The 25,287-nt window shown below is 44.8% G+C and overlaps 1 protein-coding gene across 1 annotated transcript; it reads right to left on the reverse strand.

Annotated features, from left to right (window-relative positions):
• Nucleotides 1-1,575: 1,575 nt before the first annotated feature.
• LOC139479003 (uncharacterized) lies at nucleotides 1,576-24,505 on the reverse strand. The gene is made up of 8 exons (XM_071261729.1): nucleotides 24,422-24,505; nucleotides 16,613-17,561; nucleotides 14,717-14,823; nucleotides 13,156-13,398; nucleotides 10,422-10,535; nucleotides 7,898-7,933; nucleotides 7,207-7,281; nucleotides 1,576-2,325 (listed from the first exon to the last, which is right to left on the reverse strand). Exons 2-8 carry the CDS (start codon nucleotides 17,535-17,537, stop codon nucleotides 2,149-2,151), a joined length of 1,677 nt encoding a protein of 558 aa, XP_071117830.1. The 5' UTR covers nucleotides 17,538-17,561; nucleotides 24,422-24,505; the 3' UTR covers nucleotides 1,576-2,148.
• Nucleotides 24,506-25,287: the final 782 nt, after the last annotated feature.

Raw genomic sequence — 25,287 nt, forward strand, 5'->3', positions numbered from 1 at the left:
GGTCATCCTGCTGGGTCGTGACCTTTGGTCTGCCACTCCGTGGTCTGTCTGCGGTTCTGCCAGTCTGTCGGAGACGTGCGACCAGTCTGGTAATGATCATCTTGGAGCAGTTCATGTTAATGGCAACCGCTCTCTGTGTCGCTCCCATCTGCTATGTGCTGCAATGTTGTTTAATTCTTATTCACTCTATAGTTCCTGTACATCCCCTGCCTGTGTTATTGTTTTATGTCATGCCGGGAAAATATCTCTGAAGAGTGAGTGAATGAGTCGGGTTTAACGCCGCTTTTAACAGTATTCCAGTTATATCACGGCGTGTCAGCTTAATGTGGGATAGCCCGAAGTGATGCAGGTCTCAGACGCTTACCATTCGGTTAACCCACAATCACGGGTATGGTGCTGACAAACCTAAAAACATAATCGGGGCGAACCGGGATTCGAACCCACAATCACAGGTTTCTGGCGTGGCCAAGGGACGCAACTCTGCACAGCGAGTCGCAGCGACTAAGACGACTGGGCCACCCGTTCCCAACTCTGAAGAGCTAAATATGTATTTGTTTTTCCCCATAACCGACGTTAATTAAATATTCTTGTATCTTGTATCATGTATCTTGTAATACCCAAACAGTTGAAGTTTCATAACAGTTGCAACTCAAAGCGTTTCATGCATGAATATATATATTTATGACATTCACTACATTTTACCATTTGTTCAAATAGTTTCATATACATAATAAAGAAGATGTCAATCAGCTTTATCTGCAAAAACGTTCAGAAACAACAAGTGTTAGACATATAGGCATTGGTGCCTCAGACATTTGACAAGAATTTATAATCATACGAATGATGACCTTCACCTTTGATGTCCTTCACCTTTACAGAGCTGACCCAAAGCAAAAGATGTTCTGTGACAGGTTGAGAATAGAGATATTTCATAACTTTGGAGATCATGTAAAACACTTATTTATGTGTTGTTGTTTTTCTAATGACCTTGATCATTGATAAGACAGGTCACTACTTTCTGTTTTATATTTAATTAAAGAACCAGGTAGTCCACTCCCATTATACTTGTCAAAGACCTGTGCAATCTGCCAACTGTCCCGGGGTGTTAGCCAAACATGCGTCGGATTTCGCAGTTTTATGTAGTGATTTATGGTTAAGTGGCAAATCAGGGGATTGTTGAGCAAAGAGTATCTCTTGACGTGTTTGATTCGCATTCAAACTGGGCGTTTCTTATATAGTATTTCATACGTTAAGGTAAGCGCGGGACATTCCGGAGACGTGTACGCTATCTAACTTACAATACAACATCACAGTAACAAACTACTGCGTCATCAACATGAACGATAAAAACATCATGCAATCAATGAAACAAACACAACACAATGCTGCACGGATATATGAACTAGCCCGTGTTTTCGTACTGCTCGTGCATTATGTGCGCTTTGAGTGATGTTGCCAGTGCATTCGTAATGCACGAGCTTGTTGTATCAAACATAGGACCGACCCAGGCTACCTGCCCCACCCCACAGCCAGTACAAGTATAAAAGAAAACTGCACACACAGATAAGTCATTATTCTGCTGAAAGCAGTGCTGTAGAGTACAGCTGCTGTACAGGTTTATTCAATTTAATGCAGTAAAAAGTAAAAACACCATTTCTTTTCAAAACATTATATGTATACAAATATATAAAATACAGAAAATAAACATATATATAAAACACTGCCACTGCAACAGAGTGACGTCATAGTTGTAATTATAATTTACACTGTTGACGGTCTTGTCAGTGGCGTGTGTGAGTAAAGAGGACAAACACCAATCAGTGTGAGTGAGGTACATGTCTCTGTCATCTTGATAATCTGGTCTGTTGCTTTGAGCTGGCATCCTCCACCCAAATGCCTTCATACACATTTCTTTTCTTGGTCAACAATAGGTCCGCCCGTGACTCAGGAACCAAACAAATGTTCTGTGACATCCAACAGCAACTTACGATGACATACATATTGTAGAAGTGAATAACACACATGGCGACCTTGTCATGTCCAGACGCCCCGGTTCACGCCGGCATCCTGAATGTCACAACACCTTCTACCTTCTCACCGTCAACCCATAGGCCATTGTCAGTACGTCTGTTTACGCTGAGCCTCAACTCACACGACGTCCGGTGGGATGGCCGTTAGTTTCCCGACATGCTCTTGCTCTACAAACTGACAAAGACACAGAGCATGGCGGACGTGTCTGACATCATCTTTGACCTTCAAATGACCACGTTGATAGGCAGTGGTGTAGGCTTCGCTGTTGCGGCACAAAAGATCCATCGCCTGATCCTGAAATGGTAGAAATATCAGAATGAGTACTTTATCATCAAGCCTATCACGCTGGCTATGTGCTTGGAATAGTGGAATGATTGTTGTTTTACAGAGGCATGTAACATTCCATCTGTATCACAGAGGCCTGTGTATTGTTGATTGTGGACCAGAGAAACGACCCACGTCATCGAGGTCTTACTACTCGACCCTTTGTATTCCCCTCTAACAAAATGCACACAAAAAACGTGACCACAGAGAATTATCTCGATTATCTGCCGAAACAGATTCCATTTTGCGTAAAAGGCCAAATAGTGATGACAATTACATGAACGGCTCAGTGAAAATCAGTGATGACACCAGGTGTTCGCGAAAGCCATGAATGATAACCAACAAATCCAGGACGTATGACTGGTGAAGCTGAGCTTTGTAGCAGGCACTGGTCTAGTGGACTGGTGTTGCTGAGCTTTGTAGCAGGCACTGGTCTAGTGGACTGGTGTTGCTGAGCTTTGTAGCAGGCACTGGTCTAGTAGACTGGTGAAGCTGAGCCTTGTAGCAGGCACTGGTCTAGTGGACTGGTGAAGCTGAGCTTTGTAGCAGGCACTGGTCTAGTGGACTGGTGTAGCTGAGCTTTGTAGCAGGCACTGGTCTAGTGGACTGGTGTAGCTGAGCTTTGTAGCAGGCACTGGTCTAGTGCACTGGTGTAGCTGAGCCTTGTAGCAGGCACTGGTCTAGTGGACTGGTGTAGCTGAGCTTTGTAGCAGGCACTGGTCTAGTGGACTGGTGTAGCTGAGCCTTGTAGCAGGCACTGGTCTAGTGGACTGGTGTAGCTGAGCTTTGTAGCAGGCACTGGTCTAGTGGACTGGTGTAGCTGAGCCTTGTAGCAGGCACTGGTCTAGTAGACTGGTGTAGCTGAGCTTTGTAGCAGGCACTGGTCTAGTGGACTGGTGTAGCTGAGCTTTGTAGCAGGCACTGGTGTAGTGGACTGGTTCATCTTAGAGAGTTGTACCAGTGTGGGGTTGTGTGCTATGGGGGGTTGTGTTGTGTGGAATCGTGTGTTGTGTTGAGTGGGGTCGTGTGTTGTGTGAAGTTGTGTAGAATTGTGTGTTGTTTGGGGTTGTGTGTTGTGTGGGGTTGTGTGTGTTCGTGTGTTGTGTAGGATTGCGTGTTATGTGGGGTTGTGTGTTATGTAGGAGTGTGTGTTGTGTGGGGTTGTGTGCTGTGTGGGGTTGTGTGTGTTCGTGTGTTGTGTAGGATTGTGTGTTATGTGGGGTTGTGTGCTGAGTGGGGTTGTGTGCTGTGTGGAGTTGCGTCCTTTGTGGGGTTGTGTCCGGTGTAGGGTTGTGTGTTGTGTAGGGGTGTGTGCTGTGTAGGGGTGTGTGCTGTGTGGGGTTGTGTGCTGTGTGGGAATGTGTGCTGTGTGGGGTTGTGTCCGGTGTAGGGTTGTGTGTTGTGTAGGGGTGTGTGCTGTGTGGGGGTGTGAGCTGTGTGGGGTTGTGTGCTGTGTTGGGTTGTGTGTGTTCGTGTGTTGTGTAAGATTGTGTATTATGTAGGAGTGTGTGCTGTGGGGTTGTGTCCTGAGTGGGGTTGTGTGCTGTGTGCGGTTGTGTGTGTTCGTGTGTTGTGTAGGATTGTGTGTTATGTAGGAGTGTGTGCTGTGTGGGGTTGTGAGCTGTGTGTGTTCGTGTGCTGTGTAGGGTTGTGTGCTGTGTGTGTTCGTGTGCTGTGTAGGGTTGTGTGCTGTGTGGGGTTGTGTGCTGTGTGGGGTTGTGTCCTGTGTGGTTTTTTTTGTCGTGTCGGGTTGTGTGCTGTGTAGGGTTGTGTGCTGTGTAGGGTTGTGTGCTGTGTGGGGTTGTGTTCTGAGTGGGGTTGTGTGCTGTGTAGGGTTGTGTGCTGTGTAGGGTTGTGTGCTGTGTAGGGTTGTGTGCTGTGTAGGGTTGTGTGCTGTGTGGGGTTGTGTGTTGTGTGAGGTTGTGTGTTGTGTAGGGGTGTGTGCTGTGTAGGGTTGTGTGCTGTGTAGGGTTGTGTGCTGTGTAGGGTTGTGTGCTGTGTAGGGTTGTGTGCTGTGTTGGGTTGTGTGCTGTGTAGGGTTGTGTGCTGTGTAGGGTTGTGTGCTGTGTAGGGTTGTGTGCTGTGTAGGGTTGTGTGTTGTGTGAGGTTGTGTGTTGTGTAGGGTTGTGTGTTGTGTAGGGTTGTGTGCTGTGTAGGGTTGTGTGCTGTGTAGGGTTGTGTGCTGTGTAGGGTTGTGTGCTGTGTAGGGTTGTGTGTTGTGTAGGGTTGTGTGTTGTGTGAGGTTGTGTGTTGTGTAGGGTTGTGTGCTGTGTAGGGTTGTGTGCTGTGTAGGGTTGTGTGCTGTGTTGGGTTGTGTGCTGTGTAGGGTTGTGTGCTGTGTAGGGTTGTGTGCTGTGTAGGGTTGTGTGTTGTGTAGGGTTGTGTGTTGTGTAGGGTTGTGTGCTGTGTAGGGTTGTGTGTTGTGTAAGGTTGTGTGCTGTGTGAGGTTGTGTGCTGTGTAGGGTTGTGTGCTGTGTAGGGTTGTGTGTTGTGTGAGGTTGTGTGCTGTGTGAGGTTGTGTGCTCTGTAGGGTTGTGTGTTGTGTGAGGTTGTGTGTTGTGTGAGGTTGTGTGTTGTGTAGGGTTGTGTGTTGTGTGAGGTTGTGTGCTGTGTAGGGTTGTGTGCTGTGTAGGGTTGTGTGCTGTGTTGGGTTGTGTGCTGTGTAGGGTTGTGTGCTGTGTAGGGTTGTGTGCTGTGTAGGGTTGTGTGCTGTGTAGGGTTGTGTGTTGTGTAGGGTTGTGTGCTGTGTAGGGTTGTGTCCTGTGTAGGGTTGTGTGCTGTGTTGGGTTGTGTGTTGTGTAGGGTTGTGTGCTGTGTAGGGTTGTGTGCTGTGTAGGGTTGTGTGCTGTGTTGGGTTGTGTGCTGTGTAGGGTTGTGTGCTGTGTAGGGTTGTGTGCTGTGTAGGGTTGTGTGTTGTGTAGGGTTGTGTGTTGTGTAGGGTTGTGTGCTGTGTAGGGTTGTGTGTTGTGTAAGGTTGTGTGCTGTGTGAGGTTGTGTGCTGTGTAGGGTTGTGTGCTGTGTAGGGTTGTGTGTTGTGTGAGGTTGTGTGCTGTGTGAGGTTGTGTGCTCTGTAGGGTTGTGTGTTGTGTGAGGTTGTGTGTTGTGTGAGGTTGTGTGTTGTGTAGGGTTGTGTGTTGTGTGAGGTTGTGTGCTGTGTTGGGTTGTGTGTTGTGTGAGGTTGTGTGCTGTGTGAGGTTGTGTGTTGTGTGAGGTTGTGTGCTGTGTTGGGTTGTGTGTTGTGTGAGGTTGTGTGTTGTGTAGGGTTGTGTGTTGTGTGAGGTTGTGTGCTGTGTGAGGTTGTGTGTTGTGTGAGGTTGTGTGTTGTGTGAGGTTGTGTGTTGTGTGAGGTTGTGTGTTGTGTAGGGTTGTGTGTTGTGTGAGGTTGTGTGTTGTGTAGGGTTGTGTGTTGTGTGAGGTTGTGTGCTGTGTTGGGTTGTGTGTTGTGTGAGGTTGTGTGCTGTGTGAGGTTGTGTGTTGTGTGAGGTTGTGTGCTGTGTTGGGTTGTGTGTTGTGTGAGGTTGTGTGTTGTGTAGGGTTGTGTGTTGTGTGAGGTTGTGTGCTGTGTGAGGTTGTGTGTTGTGTGAGGTTGTGTGTTGTGTGAGGTTGTGTGTTGTGTGAGGTTGTGTGTTGTGTAGGGTTGTGTGTTGTGTGAGGTTGTGTGTTGTGTAGGGTTGTGTGCTGTGTGAGGTTGTGTGTTGTGTAGGGTTGTGTGTTGTGTGAGGTTGTGTGCTGTGTTGGGTTGTGTGTTGTGTGAGGTTGTGTGTTGTGTAGGGTTGTGTGCTGTGTGAGGTTGTGTGTTGTGTGAGGTTGTGTGTTGTGTGTGTTCGTGTGTTGTGTAGGGTTGTGTGCTGTGTGGGGTTGTGTCCTGTGTAGGGTTGTGTGCTGTGTGGGGGTGTGTGCTGTGTAGGGTTGTGTGCTGTGTTGGGTTGTGTGCTGTGTTGGGTTGTGTGCTGTGTAGGGTTGTGTGCTGTGTTGGGTTGTGTGTGTTCGTGTGTTGTGTAAGATTGTGTATTATGTAGGAGTGTGTGCTGTGGGGTTGTGTCCTGTGTGGGGTTATGTGTTGTGTGGGGTTGTGTGTGTTCGTGTGTTGTGTAGGGTTATGTGCTGTGTGGGGTTGTGTGTGTTCGTGTGTTGTGTAGGGTTGTGTGCAGCCAGGCCAGTACTAACTAACAGGAGCTCCTCCACTGATCTGGGATTCTCCACTGAAAGGTGTTGTGTGTTGTGTAGGGTTGTGTGTTGTGTAGGGTTGTGTGTTGTGTAGGGTTGTGTGTTGTGTGAGGTTGTGTGCTGTGTAGGGTTGTGTGTTGTGTGAGGTTGTGTGCTGTGTTGGGTTGTGTGTTGTGTGAGGTTGTGTGTTGTGTAGGGTTGTGTGCTGTGTGAGGTTGTGTGTTGTGTGAGGTTGTGTGTTGTGTGTGTTCGTGTGTTGTGTAGGGTTGTGTGCTGTGTGGGGTTGTGTCCTGTGTAGGGTTGTGTGCTGTGTGGGGGTGTGTGCTGTGTAGGGTTGTGTGCTGTGTTGGGTTGTGTGCTGTGTTGGGTTGTGTGCTGTGTAGGGTTGTGTGCTGTGTTGGGTTGTGTGTGTTCGTGTGTTGTGTAAGATTGTGTATTATGTAGGAGTGTGTGCTGTGGGGTTGTGTCCTGTGTGGGGTTATGTGTTGTGTGGGGTTGTGTGTGTTCGTGTGTTGTGTAGGGTTATGTGCTGTGTGGGGTTGTGTGTGTTCGTGTGTTGTGTAGGGTTGTGTGCAGCCAGGCCAGTACTAACTAACAGGAGCTCCTCCACTGATCTGGGATTCTCCACTGAAAGGTGAGAAGGAGGAGCTGAAAGGTTTCTTCAGATATGTGAAGTATACTCACAGACACTGAGGATGAATCCGGCTGAAGTGAAGTTCCTGGGTTGGATATCATGGCCAATATTCCTTCCAGATGTTTCTGCCAGAGTACAGAGTACACGTGCAGGTAAATATTAGTAAATGGACGGCCCAGTTTAAAACGTCAATGCCAGAAAATAAGTCTTATTTCATAATAACTGTTTCTTTTAAATGATCACAATCAACTTTCCGTGGAACCACTTTATACCTGGAAATTATTTACTCAATGAAATTCTTCCAGGTTTTATAAACCAAGCACAAAAGGACGTTTTACAATCAGACGATCAAACATATTCTACACATTTGTAAAGTACATGGGCACCTGACAGTTACTTATGGACTTTACTTTCAAGCATTCTCATTTTACAAATCTCCGAACGGTAAAGGCATCGCTGAACTCTTGATACAACTAGCTGACGCTGGGGTAGTAGGAGTTACCTCCCCTTGGACACACTACTTCCCATGACATGGATGCAACATCTTCTGCAGAATGTTCAATAGTTTGTTGTTTTGGTTTGTTAGTAGTGTGTTACATACTGACATGTCACGACAGAACACATAGTACACATTGTAAGCTGATATCTGGTGGGAGATCAGACAGTTACTGGTAACTAAACATATGTGTCCTCTTCTTACGGAAACAACACATGTGTATGACTTTGTGGTATTATACTTACCCTACATTCCAACATATCGAAGAACCAGAAGGTGAGCTGAAACAGACAGAGTCAAATGACAGCGATGACGGTACACCGGCTTCGACAATAATACATTGTTACTACTCGACATTAGCTATAGTACTACACAACAGGGTGGAAGAATACACTGGCAGTGGCACTACATGACAGGGTGGAGGGATACTATAGCAGTGATACAACATGCTAGGGTGGAAGGATACCTTGGCAGTGGCGCTACACAAAAGGATGGAACGATACGTTGGCAGTGGCGCTACACAACAGGATGGAAGGATACCTTGGCAGTGGCGCTACACAACAGGATGGAAGGATACCTTGGCCGTGGTGCAACACAACAGGGTGCAAGGATACTTTGGCAGTGGCGCTACACAACAGGATGGAAGGATACCTTGGCAGTGGCGCTACACAACAGGATGGAAGGATACCTTGGCAGTGGCGCTACACAACAGGGTGGAACAATACCTTGGCAGTGGCGCTACACAACAGGGTGGAAGGATACTTTGGCCGTGGCGCTACACAACAGGATGGAAGATACCTTTGCAGGGGCGCTACACAACAGGATGGAAGGATACCTTGGCAGTGGCGCTACACAACAGGGTGGAAGATACCTTGGCAGTGGCGCTACACAACAGGATGGAAGGATACCTTGGCAGTGGCGCTACACAACAGGATGGATACCTTGGCAGTGGCGCTACACAACAGGGTGGAAGATACCTTGGCAGTGGCGCTACACAACAGGATGGAAGGATACCTTGGCAGTGGCGCTACACAACAGGGTGGAAGATACCTTGGCAGTGGCGCTACACAACAGGATGGAAGGATACCTTGGCAGTGGCGCTACACAACAGGATGGAAGGATACCTTGGCAGTGGGGCTACACAACAGGATGGAAGGATACCTTGGCAGTGGCGCTACACAACAGGGTGGAAGAATACCTTGGCAGTGGCGCTACACAACAGGATGGAAGATACCTTGGCAGTGGCGCTACACAACAGGATGGAAGGATACCTTGGCAGTGGCGCTACACAACAGGGTGGATACCTTGGCAGTGGCGCTACACAACAGGGTGGATACCTTGGCAGTGGCGCTACACAACAGGGTGGATACCTTGGCAGTGGCGCTACACAACAGGGTGGATGCCTTGACAGTGGCGCTACACAACGGGATGGAAGGATACCTTGGCAGTGGTGCTACACAAGAGGGTGGAAGAATACCTTGGCAGTGGCGCTACACAACAGGATGGAAGATACCTTGGCAGTGGCGCTACACAAGAGGGTGGAAGAATACCTTGGCAGTGGCGCTACACAACAGGATGGAAGATACCTTGGCAGTGGCGCTACACAACAGGATGGAAGGATACCTTGGCAGTGGCGCAACACAACAGGGTGGATACCTTGGCAGTGGCGCTACACAACAGGGTGGAAGAATACCTTGGCAGTGGCGCTACACAACAGGGTGGATGCCTTGGCAGTGGCGCTACACAGCGGAATGGAAGGATACCTTGGCATAGGCACTACACAACAGGGTGGAGGGATACTATAGCAGTGATACAACATGCTAGGGTTGAAGAATACCTTGGCAGTGGCGCTTCACAACAGGGTGGAAGGATACCTTGGCAGTGGCAGTTATACAACCTAACAGGGTGGAAGGATACCTTGGCAGTGGCAGTTATACAACCTAACAGGGTGGAAGGATACCTTGGCAGTGGCAGTTATACAACATGACAGGGTGGAAGGATACATGCACATAACATTTCATTGCAAGCCAAGAACTTTTTTGTAGGGATATTAAAAAGTCTTAGAGTTCTGAACATTACATATGATGTTTACTTTGAAATAATTGATAAAAAGAATAAGCCCGATTCTAGAAAAGCAAATTGCTACACTACATTTAGGAATACTATTATACTAGAACCTTATCAATTAAGTGTAAATTTACATAAGTTAAGAACAGCTCTTTCTTGATTTCGTTGTGGCTCACATGATCTATTTATTGAAAAAGGCAAATCTAAATGTATTGCAAGAGAACATAAACTTTTTTGTAAATTAATGACTTTGTACAGAAACTATGAGAAATGTATCAATGTTCATTTATCATGCTATGAAACTAAGAAAATGTATGAATTTGTAACACGCCCCAGACAATGTACTATAGGCCTTTGGCCTCATCAGTACCATGAATAAAGATTGATTGATTGACGGGGTGGAAGGATACTATAGGGAGGATACTATAGGAGTGGCACTACATGACAGGGTGGAAGAAACTGTTTGTAGTAATATGATTTATTAATCATTCATTGCTTTTTAGTGGTGCAGTACTGATTTCACAGTTTAGTATTGCATGAACCGATTTCTAAGTTAACCTGTGCTTGTCAGTTAGCAAATCACCTCTTAACGAGAGTATACGAGAGTCGGCATCACACACAGTGTCACAGGACACATTGTAACCGGGAAGTCATCATTTCTGTCTGCTCTCAGGATGATACTCGCAAATCAAAAACACTTACCTGTAGTCTGAGGGTGGAACAGGGGGTCGGCACAGCCTTGAATCCAACAAGGCATTTGTTCTTAACGAAGTCACTGTTTTGTGCAACCACGGCTCGTTTTAGACGCTTGATCCTCTGAAATTTACTCAGGAAATGTATAAAGATTTATATGCACTGCATCAGCTGAGATACCCGGTCATCTAGTATATGTATCAATGGTCTGCTTTAGGATATAGAAAGGATCATATCCAACTTCCGGTCTCGTTGCGATGCTTTCTTTTGTTAAAACTTTAGATGTCTTCAATCTCTGAACAACTATTTAGTCTTGTGACAGGAACACTGGTGTTTTCAGAGTATCTGAGACTGAGAATATCTTTGGTAGAATATCTTTGAGATAGGACGGAGCCATACTATGATTAATGTTGTAAAAAACATTTTTGTAATACAATAAATGCCAGGGGCCATATTTAGGTAGACCAATGCGTACAGCTTCTTATTGTAATTGGCCTTTTGTCCTTCGGTACCATACCTCACGTGCGTGTGAATACCTTTCCCCCTCGACTTTCGAAATTCTATTTTTCTGATATTATTTTTAATTCTTTACAAAAGCATCACCCCACCTCACCTGCGTACTTCTCATATCCAGATACCAAATACAATATCTTACATACAAAACAGAGATACATGTGAAGTCAAATAAATTATGATTTACATAGAATTGGTATAAAGATCACCAGAACTGTACATCTAGTGTAATGTACACTGTTTACTCATCAGCGTGTAAGTATGTTTAGCATCCTTAAAAAATATTGTTCAAAACATACCTGTTCATATTAACCTACTGTCAAACGGCAATGCAGATCACGTTCTTACAGAAGAAGAAGCTTTGTTTTATGGCAGTTCATAATCATACACAAGTATACTATGCCAAAAAAGTAGGGGACAGTGGGAATCATCAAGACATATCTTCTGATCCATATGGCATTGGCAAATGAAATGATATGATCATATCTGCTGGGGAGTAGGCAATCTGATCTAACGGTGCTAATGGTCGGTGTCGTGAGAAGATGAGAAGACTTGATCGTTAAAGAGGTCGTGGTTCAAATTCGAAATTTGTAATTTTTAGCCAATGTCACTAATATCGGTAAAAAAAACATCTCTGTGGCCCAGACATCATATCTTGTTTGTTTGTTTGTTTGTTTGTTTAATGCCGCACTCAGCAATATTCCAGCTATATGACGGCGGCCTGTAAAATAATCGAGTCTGGACCAGACAAACCAGTGATTAATATCATGAGCATCGATCCACACAAATGGGTTCGATGACATGCATCAACCAAGTCAGCGAGCCTGACCACCCGATCGCATTAGTCGCCCTTTACGACAAGCATAGTCACCTTTTACGGCAAGCATGGGTTGCTGAAGACCTATTCTACCCCGGAATCTTCACGGGTCAGGCATCATATATACTACGACAAAGTCAAGTAGAGGATCAGCAAAGACATCTTCTGATCTATAGAGTATTGGCAAATGGAAATGGTATGATCATATCTCCTGTGTAATATTTAGGAGATTATATTTAGCGGGTTCTAATGGTTGGTGTGATGAAAGGGTGGCTCAATTAAAGAGCCCGGGGGTCAATTCGAAGTTTGCATTTTGACAACGTCCCTAGTATCGGGTAAAACCACCTGTGCATGAATTCTTCGAGGCATGATTCTGATGAGTCAACCACTGCCAGCTGTACTCACGTTGTTCCACTCATAAGCGAGAGCAACACTGAGTTTATTGACAGTGGTAGGTGGAGTTTGACGTTGACGTAAACGTCTGCCACTGACGCCCCAGTGGGTCACAGTCCTGACACGATGAGCACGGTCATTACCATCTTGGAAGGTGAAACGTTGGCCAACACGTTGTGCAAATAGCATCATGAGTGGTGCAATGCATATGATGTTCTCCCAATAATATTTACCTATGACACCCAAACACGATCATCTTGTACAATGTTAACGTCTATAACACGCTCATAAGGACGTCTCAGAACTCGATTCCCTCGGTCACAGAAGTCGAGAGTGAACTTTGATTCTTCAGAAAACATGATATTAGCCCAACGTGAGATTATCCCAGCGCTGACGTTCCCTTCACCACTGACCAATCTGCCTGGGTTGGAGCTATTGCCCTTGCGCGCCCAGAGCCCCGATCATCGACGTTATGTGTTTGTTGGTATCAGGCCCACACTCTGCTCAGGACCGATGGAGAAACATGCAGCGTTTTGGCAACAACATTCTGACGTGCAACCTACTGCAACATGCCTATGTCACGTCAACGTACAGCAAGTCGCATGATCAATGCTGTTGCTTCTTTAATGATTACCGTATTCGAGGTAATAAGCGCCCCGCTCTAACAAGCGCCCACGGCGATTTTTGCTAATATATTGGCTAGTGAACAATCCCAATTAGCACTCCTTTCGATTGATCAATGTACACAAGACTTATTTATTCGCGTATTATACGAACTCGTGTGTTATATGCATTCTTAATTATGGGCAATTAAATTTTGGAAAAATGTATCTGTCGTTTGTGAAAAGAACTGTTGTTCAATTCAACAACTGCTAAACTCACAACGGCATAAGTTTAAACTTTCTAAAAATTATAATTATTTATAACTATACATAAGTATTTATACTTTGTTATTGTCGATTTCATGTATTAAGGTATGCTGATAATTGATTTTGTACATCGCAAAGCCATTAAACTTACCCAAATTCTTTGCCCAAAGAATACCATGACCATGATGAAAGGTAGTGGTATAGTTAAACTGGCAAATATGTTAAAGTCATACACGAATCCGGATAAGGAAACGATAATAACGTCCATAATTAGCGTTATGATGAGCCCAAGAAAGGTGACGACACAACATGGTGTTGTGTTGCAGCAATACAGACTCAGCTTGGCTGCAGTCTTCATCTTGGCAGTGACCTGGTCGAAGTCTCTGGCAGTCATCTGGAACAATACAAAGATGTGGGATTTTCTTGAAAAAGTTTCAATGAAATTGAAATCAATGTCACGTTTTCGAGATATTTTAGAAAGATATTAAAGACAAATACAGCATCAAACATAGACATTTGTTCACCTCAGATTGAGTTACACGAAAGTCGGCTTCATACGAACCTTGAAACTGGAAATATGTCGCCTCAGCTGAATTTGTAACAAAATTATTGATACTCTCGTTTCGGAATGTCACTTCGGGTTTCGGAAAAGAAAACGGTTTTGTCTTATACATGTTTTCTGTACTGAAGCAACAGAACATAAAGTACCATTTCTTACAGAGCAAAGAGTACTTCAGATTCGGATAATGTCGCTTCCGGTCTTAGATACCAGATTCTTATTGCAGTCAACATATGTCCCTTGACATCAGCCCTGTCAACACGGGAGCTATCAGGTCTAACAGATTCTGTAACAATCTGGGAATCGACACGTAACACAGAGCTGAGAGAACTTAGGGTTCTGAGAATGCTGCCTCATTGGTAGATGATCATAGGACGTAAGAGTCATGTAGCCAGGAGCTGTTTGGAAGTACTTAAATAGCAGCAGCCCCGTCACAGGCATTTCCTCAAATATTCTTCAATCTCGAAATACCACCACCTACTTCCAATCAATAAACATTACTTCCACACACTGACCTTAATCAACATAACTTCTTAAGTATCAAAACTGAGAATGGAACAAGTAGAAATGCAACAATAACTAATAATGAATGAATAAACCTCAAAGATGACTTTGACCATTGCCGGACATGGCGCCAAATAGGAATTGTAAAGAAAGCTGAAAATATAGTTTTCTGCATGTGGAAGTAACGGGTTAGTGACAAGGATATAACCATGTTATCGTTTGGACAGGACATGCTCACCCTTTTCTCGAACACCTGGTGTCATCACTGATTTTCAGTGATCCATTCATAATATTTCCACCATTATTTTGCCTTTTAGGACAAATAGAATTTGTTTCGGCGGACAATCGTGATTAGTTATTCTCTTTCATTGATGTTTTATATTAACTTGAACTGGGGCGATGTTACTGCTGGGAGACTGAAGTCCCCGTGCTTCATCATATGCTCTGTACCATTTCATTATCCGTGCCGTGCCGCATCAACTACAAAAGTAATGTTTGGGCAGAGACATTTTATCTGACTCACCGGGGTGTGTGACGATTTATATTTATCAGTAATTTTTTACCATTAGGTATTCAAACCAAACGAGATTATCATCGCATAAATATATCAACTACACATTTTTTATTCATATAAATCTTCTTGTGGTACCTGAACACCGGGTGCAAGAAGAGCTTCAGGGATATACGATACTCTCAACTCCTCTCCCATCGGACACCGCCAGTCAGAGGAAAGTGTTGCCAGGACATCCATGTTTCCTGTTTGACAATCAGAGTCACTCAACGTTGTTATGAATTCAATCATCTGTGATGTTCCATGGTAATACTGCCCATGTCACATGTTTGGGTTTCGGAAATTTGCTGTTGACACAATCAAGTTCAATTACTAAGTTTAGCCATATGTACCGTGTTTTTAGGTGAACACTTGACTTCCTTTTGCATGTGTTTGTGATGGGTGTCATCGGTTGGGCAGAACACGCTCACTTTTCACGAACACCTGGGATCATCACTATTTGATAGTGATTCTTAATTAGTGATTCATGATTCTGCTCTCATCAGAGATTGCTAATGATTTTGGAATGTTTTTTATATATTTGCAAACATTTCTATACAATTACACTAAAACAACTATTCTGTTTGATTATATTGATTTTGTTTAGAGCCAAAATAGAATAAAAAATACGTCATAACAAGCTAAAGTGCAGCAAAAACGTATTTGACCCTTTGTACCATATACCTGTTATCAACCATGCGTGTGACAAACATAGAGACAAAACAATTCCATAATGGAAAGAAATCTCGGCAAAAAGCATTGTCCATTGTACAAGTCCTACTGTGTCATCAGCATGTGTTCATGAATACTCATTCCTGTTGTAGTTTTCAATGAATACTTTCATGAATGAAGTAATACAAAAAAAAACTTTCTCATTTTGCCAACAGTTTCCTGATTTTATAATTCTCGTGACCTTGACCAAAATTCATGCAAAGTTCACAGTAAGCTTTCTGCTGAATATCCTGCCAAAAAATACACAAATTATGCAGGCCATAAGCTGGTGGTGCCATAGTAGTGACCTTGTCCTTCACAGCCAACCAATCATATACAAGAAATATCGTCTATACATACATACAAGGATTGTTTAAAGAATGACAACAATATAGTGAGCATTCGGTAAAAATATATTGTAAGTTTTTTTAAGGATATTTGTTTTGAAAGTGTCAAAAGGACAACCTTAGTTCACCGTCAGGAAGGATCATCCTTGATTTTTCAAAAGTGAAATGTGTTCGTTGTTGCAGTCGGAGACAGTTGGAACGCATTTGTCGAAGTTTATTAAACATGTTCCAGAGATGAGGATAAAAAAAGTTCATAAACGGACGGAAAGACGGACCGACGGATGGACAACTGACGAAGAGCTGTGACATGCTCACTTGACGATAACAAGGAGAGCTTAAAATCATGCTCTCTTTATGTTTACTAACGGAAAAAATAGTAACATAAAAATAAATTTATGATGAAATTGAAATACATCTTCCAATACATATACATGAATACATCTCCTCGACTTTAAGTAAGTGATTCAAAATGTGCACGTGGATGATAATGCACGGCGCATAATTTAGGTGTTTGTGAGTTTGTTGGGAGCATGATACTCACACACGTGGTGTTTGAATGAAAACAGCACACAATGATTGTTTAGCGAACATGTGCTCATGAAAACACTTTTGTTTAACCGAAAATAACGCTTTCACAGTGCCACGGCTTGCTGAACATCAACGTCTACCCGCCGTGTGTCTCCTGCCATCAGGAATGGCGCAAAACGAAGTTGCCGGACATTTTAATGTTCCTCGAAACGATATCCTCTCTCTGGGGACGTCATCTACAGCATTGTTATGATATTACATTGATCAGACGAATGACCAAATATTATGTTATTTTTAATAACATAACATTTACACCACTTTATTATGAAGCACAGTTACTTGTAATCTCCGAATCAGTTATAACTATCATTTATCACATTGCTGGATCGTATATCTAAAGCAGCCCTACCTCTTGACAATATGGCATCTATGAAGCGCTGCCACCACTCGTTACCAGATGAAGCGTCTATATACGTGAGAGTCTTGATACTGTCTGGGATGGGGCAGTCCTTCACCAGCACTGGGATCACCAGGAGTTGACGCTCTTCCAGGCTCAGGATCATCCCCAGCTCAACCTCAAACATACACCAGCGGCTCTGAGTGAAGTCAGGCGTCAGAACCATCACAGTCTTCTCAGAAATACGGATGTGCTCAGTGATGTTCTCAATGACGCCCTTGCCACCATGGAAGTCTCGTTCGTGGACGCTGCACCTGAATCCGAATTCCGGGGCCTCCAATTTCTGCCTCACCATGTCGACCCAGTCTCGATCAGCTAATTCATAGGAGAAGAAAACATGATACTTCTTCCCTTCCGACAAAGGTGGAGCGATGCCAGTCAACACTGGATCTGGTGGGACTGGGGGTCGCCAGGAACTACTTTCATCCTGGACAGATGGCGGACATGGGTTGTCTTGGTTTGTGTTGATACTCCCTGGACGCTGGTTCTCAGACACTCGATGTCGTGTTTGGATGCCAGTGACTTCATCAACAATGACAACATCAGTATGATGAACGCTGGGGTCAAAATGGTTACCTTCCTCATCAGCATTTACAAGTTTCCTCTCCGTGGCTTCCAGTTCAGATGCTGATTCTGTAGTCGATCTCCACACGTGTTCCTTGAGTGTGTCCAGGCGAGCATTGGGTGGTAGAGACGTCTGTTCTCGGAAGTCCACTCCGATGTCCACGTTGTCCTCGTGTGAGACGCGCAGGTCCAACCCCCATCCAGCTGCCTCATCCAGGGAGGGACCTCGGAGGGGTTTCGGCAACTCTGAACCCCCTTCATTCCCACCTTCGATCTCATCATCCGAGAAACTTATCAGCTGTTCTGTGTCCATTTCTCAGCGGGTTCAGCTCTAAGGCTGAAGAGGTAATTAAAGTTTTCACATATTATAATGACACTACCATTTATTATTTACCTACTTGGTGATTCCTCTAAATGTTCCTACAATGTGTTAGGATAACGATAAAACATTCTATCACATTTGTATTATTTATATGAATTTGTGAAATAAGGCATCCAAGGAGAATTGTATGAACATATCTGAAACAGGTAAATAAATTTCCACAAGGTTTCAAAACCTTTTATATAACATAGTTGTAATACACAACAATCAAATTTATTTTACACAACATATTTTTCAACTCTGAGCCTTATAATTGTTCTTATGTCATACAATGATTCCAGTTATGACACACGAAAAACACTAATCATGATAAGGAGATGAACAGGACACAATTTCAGACAATTTTTTTACAGCACCAAAAAATGCATTTTGAGGGCATTACATTATAATGTTGGAATAAACAGCTGAGCAGTGGCCATGATTAGGTATTTCAAAATGGCTGCTGTGGTGGCCATGTCGAAAATCAGATTTGAACTTCTGTAACAAATAAAAGTGTCATCATTGGTTGAAAGAAGAATGTCACGTTTCAAGTCCAGTGGCTGATGATGTTTACAGACCCTGGAGTGAATTTTGAGAGCTTTAAGAGCATGTTTCAACAAGTCAAATTGAGGTCAAAATATGGAATATCCCGAACATATGTGTCAATCACCACTACTAACTATACACATGCCAAGTTCATTACATTTTGAAAACTATTGACAGAGGAAATTGTGGTGGCCATATTGAAAATGGTTGGTTGATTGGTTTGTTGTTTAACGCCGCACTCAGCAATATTCGCGCTATATGACGGCGATCTGTAAATAATCGAGTCTGCACCAGACAATCCAGTGATTAATATCATGAGCATCGATCCATGCAATTGGGATCGATGACATGCATCAACCAAGTCAGTGAACCTGACCACCAGATCCCGTTAGTCACCTTTTACGACAAGCATGGGTTGCTGAAGACCTATTCTACCCCGGAATCTTCACGGGTCTATTGAAAATGGAAAACCTGAGCGATGATCCTAGGGACGTAAGTTTGTAACTTAGTAACGAGGGACCCAACAACAATAGTAATTGGTACACAGGGAGCCAATGCCAGTTAGACAGGGAGCTAATACCCAGTAGAGAGGGATCCAATACCAAGTAGATAGGGAGCTCACACCCAGTAGAGAGGGAGCCAATACACAGTAGAGAGAGAGTCAATCCCCAGAAAAGAGGGAGCTAATACCCAGTAGAGAGGGAGCTAGTACCCAGTAGAGAGGGAGCCAATACCCAGTAGAGAGGGAGTCAATCCCCAGAAAAGAGGGAGTCAATACCCAGTAGAGACGGAGCTAATACCCAGTAAAGAGGGAGCTAACACCCAGTAGAGAGGGAGCTAATACCCAGTAGAGAGGGAGCTAATACCCAGTAGAGAGGGAGCTAGTACCCAGTAGAGAGGGAGCCAATACCCAGAAGGGAGGGAGCTAATACCCATTAGAGAGGGAGCTAATACCCAGTAGAGAAGAAGCTAATACCCAGTAGAGAGGGAGTCAATACCCAGAAAAGAGGGAGTCAATACCCAGTAGAGAGGGAGCTAATACCCAGAAAAGAGGGAGCTAACACCCAGTAGAGATTGAGCTAATACCCAGTAGAGAGGGAGGTAATACCCAGTAGAGAGGGAGCTAGTACCCAGTAGAGAGGGAGCTAATACCCAGTAGAGAGGGAGCTAATACCCAGTAGAGAGGGAGCTAATACCCAGTAGAGAGGGAGCTAACACCCAGTACAGAGGGAGCTAACACCCAGTAGAGAGGGAGCCAATACCCAGTAGAGAGGGAGCTAATACCCAGTAGAGAGACAGCTAACACCCAGTAGAGAGGGAGACAATACACAGTAGAGAGGGAGCTAATACCTAGTAGAGAGGGAGCTAATACTCAGTAGAGAGGGAGCCAATACCCAGTAGAGAGGGAGACAATACCCAGTAGACAGGGGATTAATACCAGGTAGAGAGGGAGTCAATACCCAGTAGAGAGGGAGCCAATACCCAAAAAGGGAGGGAGCTAATACTCATTAGAGAGGGAGCTAATACCCAGTAGAGAAGGAGCTAATACCCAGTAGAGAGGGAGTCAATACCCAGAAAAGAGGAAGTCAATACCCAGTAGAGAGGGAGCTAATACCCAGTAAAGAGGGAGCTAACACCCAGTAGAGATTGAGCTAATACCCAGTAGAGAGGGAGCTAATACCCAGTAGAGAGGGAGCTAGTACCCAGCAGAGAGGGAGCTAACACCCAGCAGAGAGGGAGCTAATACCCAGTAAAGAGGGAGCTAATACCCAGTAGAGAGGGAGCTAACACCCAGTAGAGAGGGAGCTAACATCCAGTAGAGAAGGAGCCAATACCCAGTAGAGAGGGAGCTAATACCCAGTAGAGAGAGAGCTAACACCCAGTAGGGAGGGAGACAATACACAGTAGAGAGGGAGCTAATACCCAGTAGAGAGGGAGCTAATACTCAGTAGAGAGGGAGCTAATACCCAGTAGAGAGGGAGCTAATACTCAGTAGAGAAGGAGACAATACCCAGTAGAGAGGGAGCTAATACCCAGTAGAGAGGGAGCTAATACTCAGTAGAGAGGGAGATAATACCGAGTAGAGAGGGAGCTAATACCCAGTAGAGAGATAGCTAATACTCAGTAGAGAGGGAGCTAACACCCATTAGAGAGGGCGCTAATACCCAGTAGAGAAGGAGCTAATACCCAGTAGAGAGGGAGTCAATACCCAGAAAAGAGGGAGTCAATACCCAGTAGAGAGGGAGCTAATACCCAGAAAAGAGGGAGCTAACACCCAGTAGAGATTGAGCTAATACCCAGTAGAGAGGGAGGTAATACCCAGTAGAGAGGGAGCTAGTACCCAGTAGAGAGGGAGCTAATACCCAGTAGAGAGGGAGCTAATACCCAGTAGAGAGGGAGCTAACACCCAGTACAGAGGGAGCTAACACCCAGTAGAGAGGGAGCCAATACCCAGTAGAGAGAGAGCTAATACCCAGTAGAGAGACAGCTAACACCCAGTAGAGAGGGAGACAATACACAGTAGAGAGGGAGCTAATACCTAGTAGAGAGGGAGCTAATACTCAGTGGAGAGGGAGCCAATACCCAGTAGAGAGGGAGACAATACCCAGTAGACAGGGGATTAATACCAGGTAGAGAGGGAGTCAATACCCAGTAGAGAGGGAGCCAATACCCAAAAAGGGAGGGAGCTAATACTCATTAGAGAGGGAGCTAATACCCAGTAGAGAAGGAGCTAATACCCAGTAGAGAGGGAGTCAATACCCAGAAAAGAGGAAGTCAATACCCAGTAGAGAGGGAACTAATACCCAGTAAAGAGGGAGCTAACACCCAGTAGAGATTGAGCTAATACCCAGTAGAGAGGGAGCTAATACCCAGTAGAGAGGGAGCTAGTACCCAGGAGAGAGGGAGCTAATACCCAGCAGATAGGGAGCTAATACCCAGTAGAGAGGGAGCTAATACCCAGTAGAGAGGGAGCTAACACCCAGTAGAGAGGGAGCTAACATCCAGTAGAGAAGGAGCCAATACCCAGTAGAGAGGGAGCTAATACCCAGTAGAGAGAGAGCTAACACCCAGTAGGGAGGGAGACAATACACAGTAGAGAGGGAGCTAATACCCAGTAGAGAGGGAGCTAATACTCAGTAGAGAGGGAGCTAATACCCAGTAGAGAGGGAGCTAATACTCAGTAGAGAAGGAGACAATACCCAGTAGAGAGGGAGCTAATACCCAGTAGAGAGGGAGCTAATACCCAGAAGGGAGGGGTCAATACCCAGTAGAGAGGGAGCTAATACCCAGAAGGGAGGGGGTCAATACCCAGTAGAGAGGGAGCTAATACTCAGTAGAGAAGGAGCCAATACCCAGTATAGAAGGAGCTAATACCCAGTAGAGAGGGAGCTAATACCCAGTAGAGAGGGAGCCAATACCCAGAAGGGAGGGAGCTAATACCCAGAAGGGAGGGAGTCAATACCCAGTAGAGAGGGAGGTAATACCCAGTAGAGAGGGAGCTAATACCCAGAAGGGAGGGAGCTAATACCCAGTAGAGAAGGAGCCAATACCCAGTAGAGAAGGAGCTAATATGCAGTAGAGAGGGAGCTAATACCCAGTAGAGAGGGAGCCAATACCCAGTAGTGAGGGAGCCAATACCCAGTAGAGAGGGAGATAATACCCAGTAGAAAGGGAGCCAATTCCCAGTAGAGAAGAAGCCATTTCCCAGTAGAGAGGGGGCTAATACCCATTAGAGAGGGAGCTAACAGCCAGAAGGGAGGGAGCTAATACCCAGTAGAGAGGGAGCTAACACCCAGTAGAGAGGGAGCTAACATCCAGTAGAGAAGGAGCCAATACCCAGTAGAGAGGGAGCTAATACCCAGTAGAGAGAGAGCTAACACCCAATAGAGAGGGAGACAATACACAGTAGAGAGGGAGCTAATACCCAGTAGAGAGGGAGCTAATACTCAGTAGAGAGGGAGCTAATACCCAGTAAAGAGGGAGCTAATACTCAGTAGAGAAGGAGACAATACCCAGTAGAGAGGGAGCTAATACCCAGTAGAGAGGGAGCTAATACTCAGTAGAGAGGGAGACAATACCCAGTAGAGAGGGGGCTAATACTCAGTAGCGAGGGAGCTAACACCCAGTAGAGAGGGAGCTAATACCCAGTAGAGAAGGAGCTAATACCCAGTAGAGAGGGAGTCAATACCCAGTAGAGAGGGAGCTCATACCCAGTAGAGAGGGAGCTAACACCCAGTAGAGAGGGAGCTAACACCCAGTAGAGAGGGAGCCAATACCCAGTAGAGAGGGAGCTAATACCCAGTAGAGAGAGAGCTAACACCCAGTCGAGAGGGAGACAATACACAGTAGAGAGGGAGCTAATACCCAGTAGAGAGGGAGCTAATACTCAGTAGAGAGGGAGCTAATACCCAGTAGAGAGGGAGTCAATACCCAGTAGAGAAGGAGACAATACCCAGTAGAGAGGGAGCTAATACCCAGTAGAGAGGGAGCTAATACTCAGTAGAGATTGAGCTAATAACCAGTAGAGAGGGAGCTAATGCCCAGTAGAGAGGGAGCTGGTACCCAGTAGAGAGGGAGCTAATACCCAGTAGAGAGGGAGCTAATACCCAGTAGAGAGGGAGCTAATACCCAGTAGAGAGGGAGCTCATACCCAGTAGAGAGGGAGCTAACACCCAGTAGAGTGGGAGCTAACACCCAGTAGAGAGGGAGCCAATACCCAGTAGAGAGGGAGCTAATACTCAGTAGAGAAGGAGACAATACCCAGTAGAGAGGGAGCTAATACCCAGTAGAGAGGGAGCTAATACTCAGTAGAGAGGGAGATAATACCCAGTAGAGAGGGAGTTAATACCCAGTAGAGAGGGAGCTAATACCCAGTAGAGAAGGAGATAATACCCAGTAGAGAGGGAGCTAATTCCCAGTAGAAAGGGAGCTAATACCCGGTAGAGAGGGATTCAATACCCAATAGAGAGGGATCTTATACCCAGAAGGGAGGGAGGCAATACCCAGTTGAGAGGGAGCTAATACCCAGTAGAGAGGGAGCTAATACTCAGTAGAGAGGGAGCTAATACCCAGTAGAGAGGGAGCTAATACTCAGTAGAGAAGGAGACAATACCCAGTAGAGAGGGAGCTAATACCCAGTAGAGAGGGAGCTAATACTCAGTAGAGAGGGAGATAATACCCAGTAGAGAGGGAGTTAATACCCAGTAGAGAGGGAGCTAATACCCAGTAGAGAAGGAGATAATACCCCGTAGAGAGGGAGCTAATTCCCAGTAGAAAGGGAGCTAATACCCAGTAGAGAGGGAGCTAATTCCCAGTAGAGAGGGAGACAATACCCAGTAGAGAGGGAGCTAATACCCAGAAGGGAGGGGTCAATACCCAGTAGAGAAGGAGCTAATACCCATTAGAGAGGGAGCTTATACTCAGTAGAGAAGGAGACAATACCCAGTAGAGAGGGAGCTAATACCCAGTAGAGAGGGAGCTAATACCCAGTAGAGAAGGAGATAATACCGAGTAGAGAGGGAGCTAATACCCAGTAGAGAGATAGCTAATACTCAGTAGAGAGGGAGCTAACACCCAGTAGAGAGGGAGCTAATACCCAGTAGAGAGGGAGCTAATTTCCAGTAGAAAGGGAGCTAATACCCAGTAGAGAGGGAGCTAATTCCCAGTAGAGAGGGAGCCAATACCCAGTAGAGATGGATCTAATACCCAGAAGGGAGGGAGTCAATACCCAGTAGAGAGGGAGGTAATACCCAGTAGAGAGGGAGCTAATACCCAGAAGGGAGGGAGCTAATACCCAGTAGAGAAGGAGCCAATACCCAGTAGAGAAGGAGCTAATATGCAGTAGAGAGGGAGCTAATACCCAGTAGAGAGGGAGCCAATACCCAGTAGTGAGGGAGCCAATACCCAGTAGAGAGGGAGATAATACCCAGTAGAAAGGGAGCCAATTCCCAGTAGAGAACAAGCCATTTCCCAGTAGAGAGGGGGCTAATACCCATTAGAGAGGGAGCTAACAGCCAGAAGGGAGGGAGCTAATACCCAGTAGAGAGGGAGCTAATACCCAGTAGAGAAGGAGCCAGTACCCAAGTTGGAGAAATACCATCCTTTGATATATAATTCTGAAGGATTTTTGAAGCTAAATCAGTGACTTATTGACACAATATGCAAAATTCTAAATTTGACTGAGCATAGCTACTCCGTAACCAGGAAGTGCTCACTTCGTAAACAATTTCAATTTCCTCGGAATGTTCCGTCTGCTGTAAGTAGGGAGTTATTAATGCGTTGATACTTACTTCTGGCATCATTTCAAATATTGCCTTACCCCCATCTGTCAATGACCATCGATATAACCCGCAGTTCCCCAAGTAAACTTTCTCTATCGACTTGAACTAGATCATCGCCATGAATAACGTATACTGACTCGACCGCGACTGATAAGGTAACGGAAGTTACGTAATCCGCACATTTTTTCCCGCTCTGTGCCCAGAATCTATTGGGAGATCATAAGAGCCATAATGCCAACCTTAGAAATACGTTCTTCACTAGTAGCTAAAAGATAAACACATACTTTGGGCATACGAGGAGTGTTTTTTTAATATATTTATTGCTGACATTTAACATTTTTCCATTTTGTGACAAATTATTGTCATCCAATTTTTTTTCATAAACAATCTTAGAATATCATTTCTGATATATTGTTGTTGACTTATAAAAATAAGTAAAGCCTTTGATAAGGTATGGCATAGAGGAATTGTTAATAAACTGAAAAATCAGTTGAAAACCGAAAATAACACTTATTTGGACCTTAGCTATGGCACTCGATTATGTCAAATCGTTCACTGCCGCCTCAGACTCGGTTGTAGCGACCTAAACGCCGATAAGTATTTTAACAGACATTTAATTGACAGTCCGTGTTGCTCCTATGGATATCACTGTGAAAACGCCCAACATTATGTTTTTACTTGCTGTAACTTTACTGAGATAAGACTTAATATGCACTTTTACACTACCGGTTATAACCTGGATACCATTATGAACGGAAACAATGAACTTGCTCACTCTGAAAACCAGAAATTAGTTGAATCCGTCCACGATTTCATCATCAAGACAAAACGTTTCAGCTCTTCACAAATTAATAATTAAATTAACCGGACAATAA

Source organism: Haliotis cracherodii, unplaced genomic scaffold (assembly GCF_022045235.1).
Source record: "Haliotis cracherodii isolate W230 unplaced genomic scaffold, xgHalCrac1.p SCAF_4, whole genome shotgun sequence".
NCBI classification, from domain to species: domain Eukaryota; kingdom Metazoa; phylum Mollusca; class Gastropoda; order Lepetellida; family Haliotidae; genus Haliotis; species Haliotis cracherodii.